Source organism: Typopeltis vanoorti, chromosome 1 (genome assembly GCF_054136105.1).
Source record: "Typopeltis vanoorti isolate ZY-2024b chromosome 1, IOZ_Tvanoo_1.0, whole genome shotgun sequence".
In the NCBI taxonomy this organism is placed as follows: Eukaryota; Metazoa; Arthropoda; class Arachnida; order Uropygi; family Thelyphonidae; genus Typopeltis; species Typopeltis vanoorti.
The window spans coordinates 98,518,999-98,535,444 of record NC_143549.1 but is presented as its reverse complement, the minus strand read 5'-3'; the positions used below and the strand labels follow the sequence as shown (position 1 = coordinate 98,535,444).

Here is a 16,446-nt window from a genome sequence, read left to right as displayed (position 1 = left end):
TTAATATTTTTACATAAAGTTTACCAAGGTCAAGCCCAGTAAGAATTGTGACTTGTAAATAGCTGTATGTTATATGTAAATAATCCCAGTGGGAATTTGTATATTGCTCTATGCCAAATAAGGGAATATTCTAGAAGGTGTAGTATTAAGGCAATACCTTGCCATTAGTAAACAGTATAATTTTAGAGCTTTGTAAAGACGTCAAACTTTGTGCGTGTTCTACATGGGAAGCTCAACATCAGTGCTAGGTGGACCGACAAAAGCTTCAAACGAATGTCTGCTGCCAGAACGAATAGGATTTAGGGAGTGTAGGAGAAAAACAAAGGAAGGGTCAGTCAAAGAAAAGGATCAAGGGATTTCGCCGAAATGTTCGGGGTTCACATATCTCCACACAAGGATTCGGAAGTGACCGAATAAAAGGCGTGGACTAAAAGATCGCCTCATCGGTTCGAGAAATTTTTGTCAGTGATCCAGAGGTCATGATCGAAGTTGCCAATGGTTGTCCGGCAGATGTAGGCCATCGAGTATGCGACTTCAGGAGAAATCATGCCCATGATCTAAAAGAAAGATGACGAGGAGCCGATCCGCCAGGCAAAGCTGATAGCTGATGACGAATTCACGAGTCTTTGCCGGGCGCTGTTGTCAGAGGGAAGAAATTGCTCCGTTAATCCAACGCGCATGCAAGCATTCCACAAGCCGATAATCTTCGCCTGAAGTGCGGCAGGACAGAGTATCCTAGAAGCATCAGTAGACCTTTTGCCGGCGTAAAGAGGGATTGAAAAACCTGACACGGAACGGAAGTCCAGTTTGAAGCCAAATACACAGAGGATAGCAGCTATAAAGTGAGTTGACCTGTTTGTTAAATTTTCTTGAGCTTTTAAGAGAACACTTATTAATGGACTGTAAGTAGAGGCTGATCTAAATAGGCATATCTAACAGTTAAAGATTATAAAGTAATTAAGTGTCAGGAATTTGTAGTTTGAATTAAGTCATAGTATAACTGTTTGCTGAATTGGTGAAATTTGCCTGTAGAATATTCCCAGCATAGAAAGGAAAGAGCAATTGTGTGCAAAAGATATTGTTTATGTGTTCGATGAGTAAGAGTTAACATTTAAGTAATAAGTACTATTGCTCAGTATAAATGATTTATATGATATTAAGAAAATTAGTTAAATATGTGATATGATTTGTGTGAGAAAATGCAGGAACTTAACTAGTCTATTTATGCAGATTTGAATTGTGATGTTTCTTTTTATTATTGAAAATGCAGTGTAAAATTTGTCTTATGTGAATTAAAATTTTGTTGTTTAAATATTAATAGAGTGTTGCCTGATATTTTAGTTCTTTGATGCACTGTTCTAAAAAAAATAACTGAGCTTGTGAGCGGGGAAGATAGATAATTAATACGAGAATTAGATAAAGGGATAGCCACGACTGTATATAAGAGTAAGGAATGATATCTACCAAAAGTAGTAATATTTAATGCCATAAAAGGATTTCCTGAGGTGCAGTCACTAATTCAAATAAATACTAGAATCCTTGGTATAATAAAAATAGGAATACTGGAGGTAAAAATAAGGAACAGGAGGATATAAGTTTAAAGTTAATAGAGTTGTATAAGGGAAAGAGACAAGTTAAAGATTTGGGAATTGACGATAAGATATATAATATAGAAGAGAGATATAAAGTAAAATATAGAAAAACCCTAAGATATTACAATGGTGCAGTAACGACAGGATATTAAAATAATAAAGGATATCAAAATAGATTAAAAACACCTCACATTTACAATGTCGCAGCCAACTTAATCTATTTTGATATCCTTTATTTTTTTAATATCCTGTCATTACTGCACCATTGTAATATCTTAGGGTTTTTCTATATTTTACTTTATCTTATTTCTTTATATCTCTCTTCTATGTTATATATCTTATCGTCAATTCCCAAATCTTTAACTTGTCTCTTTTCCTTATACAACTCTATTAACTTTAAACTTATATCCTCCTGTTCCTTATTTTTACCTCCAGTATTCCTATTTTTATTATACCAAGGATTCTAGTATTTATTTGAATTAGTGACTGCACCTCAGGAAATCCTTTTATGGCATTAAATATTACTACTTTTGGTAGATATCATTCCTTACTCTTATATACAGTCGTGGCTATCCCTTTATCTAATTCTCATATTAATTATCTATCTTCCCTGCTCACAAGCTCGGTTATTTTTTTTAGAACAGTGCATCAAAGAACTAAAATATCAGGCAACACTCTATTAATATTTAAACAACAAAATTTTAATTCACATAAGACAAATTTTACACTGCATTTTCAATAATAAAAAGAAACATCACAATTCAAATCTGCATAAATAGACTAGTTAAGTTCCTGCATTTTCTCACACAAATCATATCACATATTTAACTAATTTTCTTAATATCACATAAATCATTTATACTGAGCAATGGTACTTATTACTTAAATGTTAACTCTTACTCATCGAACACATAAACAATATCTTTTACACACAATTACTCTTTCCTTTCTATGCGGGGAATATTCTATAGGCAAATTTCACCAATTCAGCAAACAGTTATACTATGACTTAATTCAAACTACAAATTCTTGACACTTAATTACTTTATAATCTTTAACTGTTAGATATGCCTATTTAGATCAGCCTCTACTTACAGTCCATTAATAAGTGTTCTCTTAAAAGCTCAAGAAAATTTAACAAACGGGTCAACTCACTTTATAGCTGCTACCCTCTGTGTAGTTGGCTTTGAACTGGACTTCCGTTCCTTGTCAGGTTTTTCGATCCCTCTTTACGCCGGCAATAGGTCTACTGATGTTTCTAGGATACTCTGTCCTGCTGCACTTCGGGTGAAGATTATCGGCTTGTGGAATGCTTGCATGCGCGTTGGATTAACAGAGCAATTTCTTCCCTCTGACAACAGCGCCCGGCAAAGACTCGTCAATTCCTCGTCATCTTTCTTTTAGATCACAGGCATGATTTCTCCTGAAGTCGCATACTCGATGGCCTACATCTGCCGGACAACCATTGGCGACTTCGATCATGACCTCTGGATCACTGACAAAAATTTCTCGAACCGATGATGCGATCTTTATGCCCACGCCTTTTATTCGGTCACTTCCGAATCCTTGTGTGGAGATAATGTGAACCCCGAACATTTCGGCGAAATCCCTTGATCCTTTTCTTTGACTGACCCTTCCTTTGTTTTTCTCCTACGCTCCCTAAATCCTATTCGTTCTGGCAGTGGACATTCGTTTGAAGCTTTTGTCGGTTCACCTAGCACTGACATTGAGCTTCCCATGTAGAACACGCACAAAGTTTGATGTCTTTACAAAGCTCTAAAATTATACTGTTTACTAATGGCAAGGTATTGCCTTAATACTACACCTTCTAGAATATTCCCTTACTTGGCATACAGCAATATACAAATTCCCATTGAGATTATTTACATATAACGTACATCTATTTACAAGTCACAATTCTTACTGGGCTTGACCTTGGTAAACTTTATGTAAAAATATTTAGACTTCTTATTGCTACATAAATATTTTTACATTACAGAGCTTGGACCATGGCTGTTTGATTTGTATATAAATGATATAAAAAATAATTTCAGGGAGATATTCAGTTGTTTGCTGATGATACAAAGCTGGGTAGAGTAATAGTTCATCAAGGTAATGTAGAGCATTCAGGATGATTTAAATAGCTTGATAGTATAGAGAAAACATAATGCATGTGAATTTAATGTAGAAGAGGGTCAAGTTATGCATTTTGATATATAAAGATAACAAGCTGTATACGACATTGAGGAAACTGTACCCCGGGAAATTGATGAATCTAGGGATTTTGTGATAGTAGTAGTAGAGTTGAAGTTTAGAGGGTATTTGCTCAAGTAGCCAGGGTAGCTCACAGGAGTACTTGGTTATTGAAGAACACACTAACAGGCAGAGATAAGGAAGTGCTCATTCCTCTTTATAATGCTTTAATATGACATCTGGATTACTGTGCTCAAGTGTGGTCACCTGGGTTTCTTGGGGGATGAGGAAGTTGTGGAGTGGATCCAGAGGTGAGTTACCAAGATGGTGAGTGATCTGGGGATGGATGGATGCTTCCTATGAGGATAGATTAAGGGTTTGTGGATTGCAGAAGTTGGTTGATAGGTGAAAAAAAACAGGAGGGGGAATATGATATAAACATTTAAGTTACTTATAGGATTGATGCAGGAGAAATGTTTCAGCACTTAACTTTAGGGGGCAGAACAAGAGATCATCCCTGGAAGTTGAGTGTGGTGGTTAGGAAGGGTGTGAGGACTAGATTTTTCACTTGTGGTGAATTAATGGAATGGGTTGCCTGAGTCAGTTGTAAGTGTATTGTCTATTAAAGGTATCAAGGAGAGGTACAATAAATATTGTGTTGATAATTCGGGTTTCTTACGATGAGTCTTAGGACTCTAGGGAGGTGCTCGTGCAATAATAATAATAATAATATTGAAAACAAAACCTCTCAACATAGAAGGTCAGATGATACTACCAAAAAAAGAAAGAAAGAAGTGACGTGGATTTCATCAAAACATTGATAACATCAAAGTTCTCTTTCAGAATTATAAAGGCATCCAATTTTGCTTTCAGGAAACATATTTGAAATCCACTAAAAAACTGGCATTACAAAATGTAGCTGTCATTCATAAGGACCAGATGGGGATGGGCTTGCTCATGGAAGAGTTGCCTTTCTTGTATGCAACCATATCCTTTTCAGCAAATATCCCACTTGATACAAATGTAGAGGCAATTGTCATCTGATTCTCAGTCAGATCTCTTATAACAGTATGCTGCATCTACTTACCTCCTGCAGCAAATTTCTCTCAAGATCACCTTGATAACATATTGTAGTTATCATCTCCTTTATTTTTAAATCAGTACTGACTAAACTAACAGAGGAAGAGTTGTTGAATGTATGCTTGAAAGCAATAATCTCTCTCTCTCTCTCTCTCTACCACAGAAAGCAGCATCTTTCTTCCTCATACATTTGCCATGAGAAAGTGGAAGAGAGTGCATGTATTGATTGCCAGTTTCTGTGCCAAAAGTTAAGTTCTTTTTGAAAGTATTTAGTAACAATTATGTCATTCTTTTTGCATCGTTATATTAATGAGCCATACAAATGATTTTGTATGGTGATTCATTGATATGAGGAGTCATTGGAACTAAGTATTTTCCTGGAACTAAGATTCAGGGTGTCAGTGATGGTATAAGGTTGCAGAGATGTTTATTTTGCTTAGTACAAATGATTTAGCAGGTGATAAGTGTGGTATGCAAGAAGACATGAAAGAGTTGCTAGTGCATGTGAGAAAGAAAAAGTGAGTGAGAAAATAGAAGTTCTGAGTCTGTTGCCTTGGTATGAAAAAGGCGAGCTGAGAATGATGTGAAGTTTGTGGAGTGAGTTTGATAGAAGGAAGGAGTTATATAAGGTGCATGGCTTGCATCTAAATGGATTTGGTGTCAAGAGTCTTGAGAAAGTGTTCAATGAAAGTTTGGAAGTACAAATCAGGGAAACCAGAATGTTTAGGTGGGTGGGAATACAGGAGAGAGTTGGTCCAGGCAACCTGGAGGTTATTAACTAGGAGTCCGATCACATTATACAAAATGTTGCAACTCAGGTTCGTAACTTTAGTGGAATAAGTAACAATAGTTATAAGGAAGGTTGTGGGATGAAGGGGGTATTGCAGTTTATATATATACTAATGCCGAAAGTATTTGCAATAAGACTCAACTTGGCCAAAAGTTTTAGGCATTAGTGAGAAGTGGTTGACTGAGGATGATATTATTATAGGAATAGAATGCAAAGGATATAATGTCTTCAGAGAGGGCAGAAGGAACAGGACAGGTGTGAGGGATATTGATAATGAAAGCAGGGGAATTACAGCCAAATAGAGGAAGTACATCACAGGGACAGGTATTCAGAGGGCACTTCATTTCAGGTTTATTTGGTGTGAGATAGAGGCCAGTAGGACTAAATATGTAATTTCTTGCTGCTGTAATCCAGGAGGTATCACACTCTGAAATTAGCATGATGAGTACAGGTCGAGTAATTATTATGGAAGAATTCAATTATGGGGACATAGATTGGGAGGAGTAATAATTATAGGCAGGGAAGGAAGTGGAATTTATATACCTGCTGAGTGATAATTACCTGAAGCAACATGTAATGGAAGAGACATAAGATTCAAGCGTGCTGGATCTGGTCATAGCATCCAAGAACTTAAGATTAACCAATTTATCTATGCTGCCTCCACTTGGAGAAGGCGATCGTGTAGTCTTTACCTGGGAGATTGCCATTCATTTCAGACAAATTATGGGGACTATAACCATGTTACAGATAATTACTTTAATTTCCCAATTACATTATGAAAAATTATGGAGACAACTACCATGTTAGAGCAAAACTTTAGTTTAATATAAACCAAAATGAACACTCGACATTTCACCCTTCATATCAAGGTCATCTGGAGCATACAATTTATTGATATATTTCTCTCAAGTTAAAATTTAAATTTTATATGGTGCAAGGCACATCCAGAAATTAAGGTCCATTTACTGCTAAATAAGATATGGGGGGTGGGGGGCATGCATACATTGTGGCATAGAATGACTCATTACCTAGCTGTTGACCATTTTACTTTTATCGCATTGTTTATTATCTTCTACAAATAATTTATATTGAGCTGTGAGAAAAATATCCTGTTGGTGTAAAACAATAGTGCTGCAAAAAATTCACCAACGACTGTGTAAGGATTATTGGCCTAACATAATGAGTGACAGTATAAGGTTAGGCAATTGTGTCATTTGTTTAAAGAAGGGTGCAACAGTGTTCACAATAAAGGGTGCAGTAATGGACGATTTTGTGGAAAGAGTGAACACAAAAATTCATGAGAATCATCGTTTCGCAAATATGGAACTTTCTTTTGAATTCACAGAATTGCTAACTGATGCACATAAGTGGAATCAGTTCATATTTTGGAGCATTGTGAAAATGAAGGAGATAAACTCTTTTCTGATATCCTGACTAGTGATGAAATGTGGATTTCATACACAGGCGTTGAGTCAAAACAACAATCAGTGCAGTGCCGCTAATCATCATCTTTGAAAGCAAAAAAAAAAAAAAAAAAAAAAAAAAAAAAATCAAATAGGTGCTGTTGGTCAAAAAAAAAAAAAAAAGGAGTCCACTGTCTTCTGGGATTGAAAAGGAATTTTGCTCGTTGATTTTTTCAGCAAGGAGCAACAATTAATGTTAATGCATATTGTGAAATGCTGAAGAAACAGATGAGCAATTCAGCAAATTCAGAAGTTTGGCGTAGGAACATTTTGACCACCCACCCCTACTGTCCTGACCTCACACCCAGTGACTACCTGTTGTTCTTGCATGTAAAGCAGTAGCACCTATCTCAGCACTTTGAAGAAGATATCTTCTCTCCCTTTTTTTTTTTTTTCTTGAATTGACCTTACTTTCTAGATGCACCTCGTAATTATATAATTGTCCAAAATGTCTAAGTGAAATAAGCCAATACTATGATAGCTAAGATCATTAGAAATAAAACAAGAAACAACATATATCCGTAACTGCAAGAGACAATTGCTAGTCCTATTCCTAGGTTCAATCACTCAGTTTACCAAGTAAACTCAGGTTTGGGACAGTATGTATTGTTTATGAGCCAGCATATATCATTATTGTAACCATGTTTCATCTTTCTTTCTTTTCTTTCTTTTTCTTTTTTTTTTTTTTCATATGATTTCAGTTGCTTTAAACTTCATTATCTTTGGCTTGTTTTGGGTGGAAATTAATATATGGACAATTAATTTTATTATAGAAAGATGTCTTTGGTATACCTTTATTGGTTTTCAGTGTCATTCAATTGTAAAATTATGTTTAGCTGTGAAATTTTATTAATCTTAATCTCTCTTTCATTTATAGAAACTAAAATTTTTGAGGATGATTGGTCTTACTACACATAAAAGAAAATGGGGTAAGTTGAACTACACATGCAAAATTTGTAGAATATTGTATTAAATAATTGAATAATAATAATAATAATAATAATAATAATAATAAATTGAATTAAATTCTATAATAATGTTGTTACCACTGACAAGGGGAATGGATACACCATGATACTTTTGGATTTTATTATTATTATTATTAAGAGAGACCTTCAAGGGAGTCAGGGACTCATCGAGGGAGGCCACATACTACACGCACAAGCTATCATACTTATTCTGGAATTCATTCACACTGCTTGCACTCACAACATTCAATGGCAATACATTTCAATCACGCACAACCCTATGAGAGAAAAATCTAGCCCTCATCTCCCTTCTTAGTAGCATTCTCAGCTTCCAAGGATGCCCTCTTGTCCTTTCCCCACCCTCCATAAATTGTATTTTGCTAAGGCTTTTGACAGAATACAGCATAGAAGACTGTTGTATAAATTGGAGAGTGTGGGATTGGATTATAAACTATTAGCGGATAAGAGAATGGCTGACTGACAGATATCAAAAGTTGTATATGGGAGGGGGGGGGGATGTTGGGCTGCAAGATTTAAGGTAACCAATAGTGTGCCACAAAGATCTGTCCTTGGTCCCCTGTTATTCAATCTGTACATTAATGGCATTGGAAAGGATTTGACAGGTGACATACAGCTATTTGCTGATGATGCAAAGATAGATGGTGTAATCAGGAATGCGGCTGATATGCAGTACTTGCAGAATGATATGAATAAGCTGGAATCGTGATCATGGGAAAATGGATGTTAGTTCACTGTCATTAAATGTAAAATCATGCACTGTGGTGTTATATTGGAGGGATTATGCTAGAAGAAACTGATTAGGCTAAGGATCTTGGAGTTTTGGTAGACAGGAAGTTGAAGTTCAAGGCTCATATAGCAAAGACTGTAAATACAACTCAGAGAATAATTGCAATGCTGAAATGAACCTTTACATGTAAAGATAAGGATGTCATTTTGCCTCTTTACAAGGCCTTGATAAGATCTCACTTGGACTATTGTGTGCAGGTCTGGTCTGGTCTGGTCTCCTGGTGATTCTGATACAGTGGAGATAGTGCATAGGAGAGTATCAAAAATGATATCAGGATTGTGGAATATTGATTATGAAGACAGATTGAGAATTTGTAGGCTGCAGATACTAGCAAACAGGAGAAAGAGAGTTGATATGATTGAGAGATTTACAAACTTCTGAAAGGATTATACAGAATTTCAGTAGATGGAATTTTTCATTTTATGGAGGGTGGGGAAAGGACACTGTATATGGAAATATGACTTCTGCATTACTTCAACCTTAGTATCACCTCTAGGTCTAGCTCCCACTGACGAGACCTCAATAAAGGTTGAAACCAGTCTGGGTAGTGACCCTTCCCATAATGCATAGCATTATACATACCCATAAAGATATGTGCTTTGCATTATGGGATACTAAGGCAAGTGATGCGAAGTCATTAGCTTCTATATATGAGTTGCCCTGTCCTGATTATATTTCAGGTGTAAACTTTGTTTGCTTACACTTGGATAAAGAAATAAACTAAGTATATAATTTCTTGGCATACTACCCAGACCAGTTTTGACCTTTATTGAAGTCTCGTCAGTAGGAGCAATATGAATTTCAAAAAATTGTCATTCAACCAAGTTTAGTGCCAGGAGAAAAATATCACACATCCTTCCCTTATGCAGAAAAGTTCTCTTCCATGTTAAACTCAGTTCAGTAAAAAATTTCATTATTTCAAGAATTTAAATAAGAACGATGATGGTTTCTGATATTTAAAGGAAAAAGTTCTCAAGATTAAGTAATGCAAAAAAATAAAAAATTGCGTGTTATTGTCCACAGTTAGTTCATTTATGAATCCCAGTTCTTTTAAGTGATGGCATGGAAAGCTTTCAAAACTGTTAATGCCAGTTTTTTAAGTCAGTAAAAGTGAAACAATTAGAGAGATTATCTTGTGGAAGATATGCTGCAGGTATACCAAGTAATAGGATGTAAATATCATTAAATGTTGCACTTCTTTAATCAGTGACAAACATGGTGAGTGTTTCCATCAGGATGGTAAATGAAACACTGATATGCAAGTTAGTGGAACTTCAGTATGTTTTCTGATATTTTGCTGGTTCTTAATGTAAATGCATAACTTTGATTTCTGAAAAATATGGATGGTGATGGGGCAATTTAATCTCAAATTCAAGACTAATCAAATTTATTTACTTTTGTTTCAAGCCAAAATAAAAATTTTCATTTTGCTTCTCTGCATTATTTTCCATAATAAAGAAAATATAATGGAGGCATTTGAGGAAAAGCTCTGAGCACAGATAGGATTTTCTTGACTTTGTGACCATTCAACATATAGATATTAAATTCATGGCTGAACTGGATGCCAGTGATTTTCTTGCTTTTGTGTACAGTAAGCTAACAAGAGCTAATGATGGTCTGCAAAATGATGGTTATGCATTGAATTGGAATAGATTATTTAAAAAAATATATATATATATATATATATACACAAAAATCAACTTTCCAGGTTGGCATTGAGTAGGCTCTTGTCATCAATACTTGTCAACATACTTGCAGAAGTAATAGAAAGGTTATATTAATAGTGTATTTCTTATTTGAATGCATGAAGAAGACACCTGTAAGGATTTTCTAAACCATTTGAACAGCTAACATCATGATATTAAATTCATGGCCAAAAGGAAATCAAATGGCTCTTTTCATCTCTTGCATGTCAAACTAGCATCATCACAATCCCTGTCAACAATATGGCATCATAAAAACTTTAATTAACAAAAATTAATTTGCTTTGATAATGCCTTTACCACTGAATTTAACAACATAAAAAAATAAATTCACATCTCATACCCATTATATAAACTGCAGCAAAACTCTTATCATTCCATATAGAGAAGGTTCAAAGATGAATGAACAAGGTAATTTGGAATTTTGACAAGTTGGTTATGCAGGGCCATTGAAGGAATGATGTAGATTTACAGGGTTTTGTGGATAGGAGGAAGAGAGGAAATATGATAGAGGCCTTCAAGTTGGTTAAGGAATTCTACCTGATTAATATAGAAGAAATTATAAACTAGTAGATATTAAGATGGGAAGAATGAGAGTCCATCCCTGGAAGTTGTATAAAAATATGATGAAGAAGGGTGTGAGGAGTAGATTTTTTATGTGGATAGTTGGTGAGTGGGATGCATTGCTGGAGTGTATTGTGAATGCAGTGTGTGTAAATAATTTCAAAGTTCAATATTATGCACATATTGCTGATTGAGTGGGCCTTCGGACTACCCAAAAAAGTGGCATACCTTATTCACTTTCCTATAGATCAGCTATGTTTCTTCTTAGATGTGCTTATAGTATCTATCAATTGCCTTGAAGATGTAAGCTTCCCTACTGCAGCCAAATGTACAGGACAGCCAACGTTAGAATCTCTGAACAGACTACATTATCCAGTGCCACTATTATGGTCAGGCTAACAGATCCTGTTAGAGGGCCACTTTACTTCACAGAAGCAAATACAAGTAAGAAAGACTCATTTTCAAAATGCTTATTCTCAGACCGTTAGCCCACCTGCCAATAATGTCTAATCAAACCTAATAGGTGTCAGAGTTTAGGACATCAGGACTTTCCTTGTTTCATCATAACACTACACAAATAAGTTTCACTTACTCATGTAGTGTCTGTTTGCAAGTATCTTTACTTGTGTCATGATGATGCCATTTGACTTAGGACTGTTATCATCTTCCTAAAATTACCATTGTAAGTAGCAATCAATGTATAAAGCTAGACCAGGGGTTACCAACCCTATGTCCACAGGTACCCACTCAGGCATATAGAATCCTGTATTATTCTATTGATTTTATTGCAGGAAATCAGCATGGGAAGATCCTGCATAAAAAAGTCACCTGCTTTCGGTGTGTTAACAGCAGTTAATCTTTCTCTTCAAATTTTACTCTTCAGCTAAAAGTCAGTATCAGTGAGTTTGAGTGCATCTTTTTGAGTAGTTCTTGGGTTTTAAACAGTTATCATCCTCCTCTAAAATGAATGTGGATAGCAAAAAAAAGAAAATATGTAATTATTAATCTGAATGGGAAGAAGCCTATTGTTTTGTTAAAATAAAAGACTGATGTGTGTGTTTGGTATGTGGCAATTCTGTTGCATTTATGAAGAAATATAATGTGAAGTGGCATTTCAAGACTAATCACTCCTCATTTGACCACAGCTATCCTTCAATTCTGAACTGAGAAAGACAAAAGTATGTGAACTAAAGTCAAAACTTACATCTCAACAGTTGGTTTTTATTAGACCAATAGTAAAGCAGAAAAAATGCCAACATTGCTTCTTATAAAATTACTCACTTAATGGAAAAAGGAAAAAAACATATCAGAATGGTGAATTGATAAAAGAAGGTAATGAGGCATTTCTTGCAGGAGCAAATTCTTTATTTGAGAGCTTTAAAAAAAACAAACAAGAAATTATGACAGCAATATCAGACCTGCAGCTTTCAAATAAAACAATCACAAGGCAATTGAGCTCAATTTCCCTGGCATGCAAGCCCAACTGAAAAATTGTTTAGGAAACTGTGAATATGTATCCCTGCAATTTGAGTCAATGAATGCATCAAATACAGCAGAATTGACTGTTTTACTAAAAATGGTATTTGAGGACTTTTCTGTTAGGGAGGAGCTGTTAAAATTATCGGCCATGAATTGTCAAACAACAGGAATGGAAATTTACCCTACACCGAAACAATAGATTTCCCTCTAAGCAAGCTGGTAGCGATCACCACTGATGAAACCCCAGCAATGGTGGGTACTTCCAAAGGATTTATTGCACTTTGCAGGGAGGACATATCATTTCTGATCTTTACGTCATACCATTGCATTATTCATCAAGAAACATTGTGCAGTAAAGTTCTCTCTTTCAGTCACATTATGAAAACAGTTCTAAAAATAAACAACTCAGTTAGAGCCTCTCCTCTGCAGCACCACCTCTTTAAGTCTTTCATTGAGAGTACCACCAATGTAACTAAAAAAAAGATCTTATTCTTCATTCCAAAGTTTGCTGACTAAGCAGAGAAGTACTTCAAGATTTGTGAGTTTGATTGTAGAGATAAAAGAATTTCTCAGTTCCAAAGGACAGAACTATGAGCAGTTAAGTGATCCTTTTTGGTTAATGGATTTGGGTTTCCTTACGGATATTGTAGAAAAATTAAGTTCTCTAAACTTGGAACTCCAAGAAAGGATAAACACATTGCGAGGATGATAAATTTGATCAGATCATTCGAAGAGAAGCTGACTTTGTGGATATATCATTTGGAGTGGAAATCTCTCAATCATTTCCCAGAATAGTTTGTTAAATTGCCTAAAGTGTTTCAGGAAGAATTTGACAAGAGGTTTCAGTAGTTCAACATCATTGAGCCAATGGTGTCTTTTTTTTTTTTTAAACTCTTTTACGGACTTAAGTGTGATCAAAATTGCTGGACTCATTACGAACTTTAACAATGCAACAACAGAAGTAGAACTGGAAATTTTAGAGCTCTGGAATGGTAACACATTAAAATCATATAAAGGTGATGAAAACTTTTGGAGATTGGTGGATAGAGCAAGATTTATTGTTTTAAAAAGTGGTGCATACAAGATAAGGTCTTTTTTGGATAATTTTTTTCCACCATGAACATTTTAAAATCTAAATACAGATCACGACTAAAGGATGAATATCTCAACGATTGTTTGTGAGCTGCAACATCCTTATATTCCCAGCTACGAAGGGCTTTTCAGTGATATGCAACTCCAAGGACCCCATTAAAATCCATTTTTGTTCCTTTCCAATAAAAACAAAATTACAGTGATCCTTTTGTTTATTTATCCACAACATAAATTTATCTTGATTGTTTGATTACTTTAAGAAAGATAGCAGGGGGGGGGGGGGTGTCCAGTACTGTTTCATCATCTTAAAAGTATTCCAGAGTTGGTAATCCCTGAGCTAGACATTAGAATATGATATAATCAAAAGGATTTTATAGGATAGATGCAGAAGAAATTTTTCTGTAAGTGTTATGTTTAAATTAGTTACAACTCTTAATCCCCCCCCATCTTCAAAGGAGACATTTTCTTATGAATTTAGACACAAATTTCCTTATTTCTTTCCGTATTGAGTTTGCATTTGGTGCTGCTTGTGATTCAGTCCAGATCTCTGGAACATTCATGAATATTTATCCTTTGAGCTGATTCATCTTGGGGAACAAATAAGAGGTGTTAGCCAAAGTTGTTCTTGCTATTCAAAAATAAATAAAATGAAAAAAGCTTGCACCTCTTATACTTAACTGGTGGAGCAACAAGTTCTTTATGTATCACTTTTCTGGTCCTTTTTGAACACATGCTTTCCTTTAAATATGGTAAGAACATCTAAATAATCATTTTGGTTGACAATTTAGCTGTAAGAACAAATTTTTATTGTACAACTTCTTTACACTCCCCTTCTGATATTGAGCTGTTTTTGAACCTAGGAAACCTCCCAAAAGTTTGTTCTGCCCCTCTGCCTCATCTGAAATGTTGTTGCAACATTTTCATGAAAGTTCTCTAAAGCAATTCTACTAAGTTTAAAATAAAACTTGATGCAAATTCTTTGATTTTCCACATCACTCATTTTAAAAATCACAGAATACAATAAGCACTTTAATTAGGTTTACATAAAAATAATAATAATTTTAAAAAATCCTGCAATCTGTAATAGCAACATTCTACAAACTAATTCATCATGAAGTAGTAGTACGATACTTAATGGTAGCAACTCATGCTACTGGCCATATGTTCCCCTTGTGACCACTTCAGGAATTTTTTACAACAAAATTTCTTATCTGGTACAATAAAAAATATTCTTTAAAATGATTTAAGTAAAACAAATTTAGGGAAGCTTTTTTTTTTTTTTTTTGCAGTGTTAGAGCTGGAAAAATATCTCAGGCAGAAGAGAATACTCCGTGAATGTTGCATCAGTCCAATACTAGTGGAAGGTGACACATATGAGAATAAAGGTATTCTTCCAACTGTGTCGCCACTACTCTCTGAAAGGCTTTGTTTTGAACCAGACTATGCACAGAAAGCTGAATTCTTGCAGTTATTTAACTTAAAGAGAACAAGTCCTCAAAAGCAAAAAGGTAAACTCATTAATATTTCTTATTGCTGATTATATTTATTAGTCTCATGTTAAGAATAATCAGGAAAGTGGGAAAAATGTTCTCACATGAAATGTTGGCCATAATTTTTAAGAAATATAGATGATAAAGAAAATTGCTCCAAAAATGTCCTATAGATGCTATTTATGATGTTTATTATTGATTCTCATTATAGCAAATACTTTTATAATGAACTCATGCACTATAACACTAAAGTCCCAACTAAAACTCCATAAATGCAATACTGTACTAAAAGAAACATAACCACAGCAAACTGTTCACATTAACAAAAACTACACTTGTGGTCCCTACAAGTTTGCTGTAGTGTGAGTTAATTGTATGATCATTGTCACTGCAAATGTTCCATTATATGCACTAAAATTCATGTCAGGAATTACCTGAGAAAAAGACCACATGTTTTGATGTTCAGTCATGTTCATCAAGTTTTGATTTAGCTTTGTATGGAAATTAAACCTGGGCAAGTCATGGTTGTTGGAATGAGAAGAACATTAGAATAAACATGAGTAGATTAAGAAAAAGAAATGAAGCTTTTTTTTTTTTTAATTATAAGCCATCTAGGAAATAATAATGATAAATGAAAATGAAATTTTTATAAGGACAGAAGCAAATGAATAGCTTGTCCATTATCTTTATACACAGTAAAGATAATTGTTCTGTTATGTAAGTCGAAGGGGTGGAGGTGGTACACCTAGGAATTCTTGACATTTAGGAAAAAAGCACAGACCTTGTGAACACATAAAGAGAGCCATGATCACAATAGGCTTTGACTCTAAGGGATAACATCCCTTAATGCATAACATTATACATATCCGCAAGGAGATGTGTTTTGCATTATGGAAGATACTGAGATAGCAGTGATGTTAGCTTGCTCCACCTTTGCAACGAGTAACCCGGTGTTGTACCACCTTACCCCAGTCCTGAAGATACTTTGAATTTTATTAGTTTTTAGTATTTAGTAGGCGAAAACTTTGTTTGCTCACACATGGATAAGGGATTAAACTAAATTTATTATAGTCTAACCAAGTGAAAAATAAACTTTCAACATCTTTCTCTAAATCCAGAGTAATTTAATAAAAAGGTGGCACACCGTTTGGCAACTCCTATAGGTAGCGATGACCTTGCTAATGCTTCTGCCTGGTATCTTCACTTAGGACTGGCTCCCACTGA

The 16,446-nt window shown here is 34.9% G+C and overlaps 1 protein-coding gene across 4 annotated transcripts in view; it reads left to right on the top strand.

Annotated features, from left to right (window-relative positions):
- LOC150110248 (uncharacterized) overlaps window positions 1–16,446 on the top strand; it is a 416,889-nt gene that overhangs the window by 347,491 nt on the left and 52,952 nt on the right. For all 4 annotated transcript variants that reach the window (XM_090398551.1, XM_090398541.1, XM_090398530.1 and 1 more), the window contains exons 11-12: window positions 7,996–8,047; window positions 15,022–15,240. In XM_090398551.1, coding sequence (XP_090254677.1) covers window positions 7,996–8,047; window positions 15,022–15,240 — 271 coding nt within the window. The remainder of the gene's footprint in view (window positions 1–7,995; window positions 8,048–15,021; window positions 15,241–16,446) is intronic.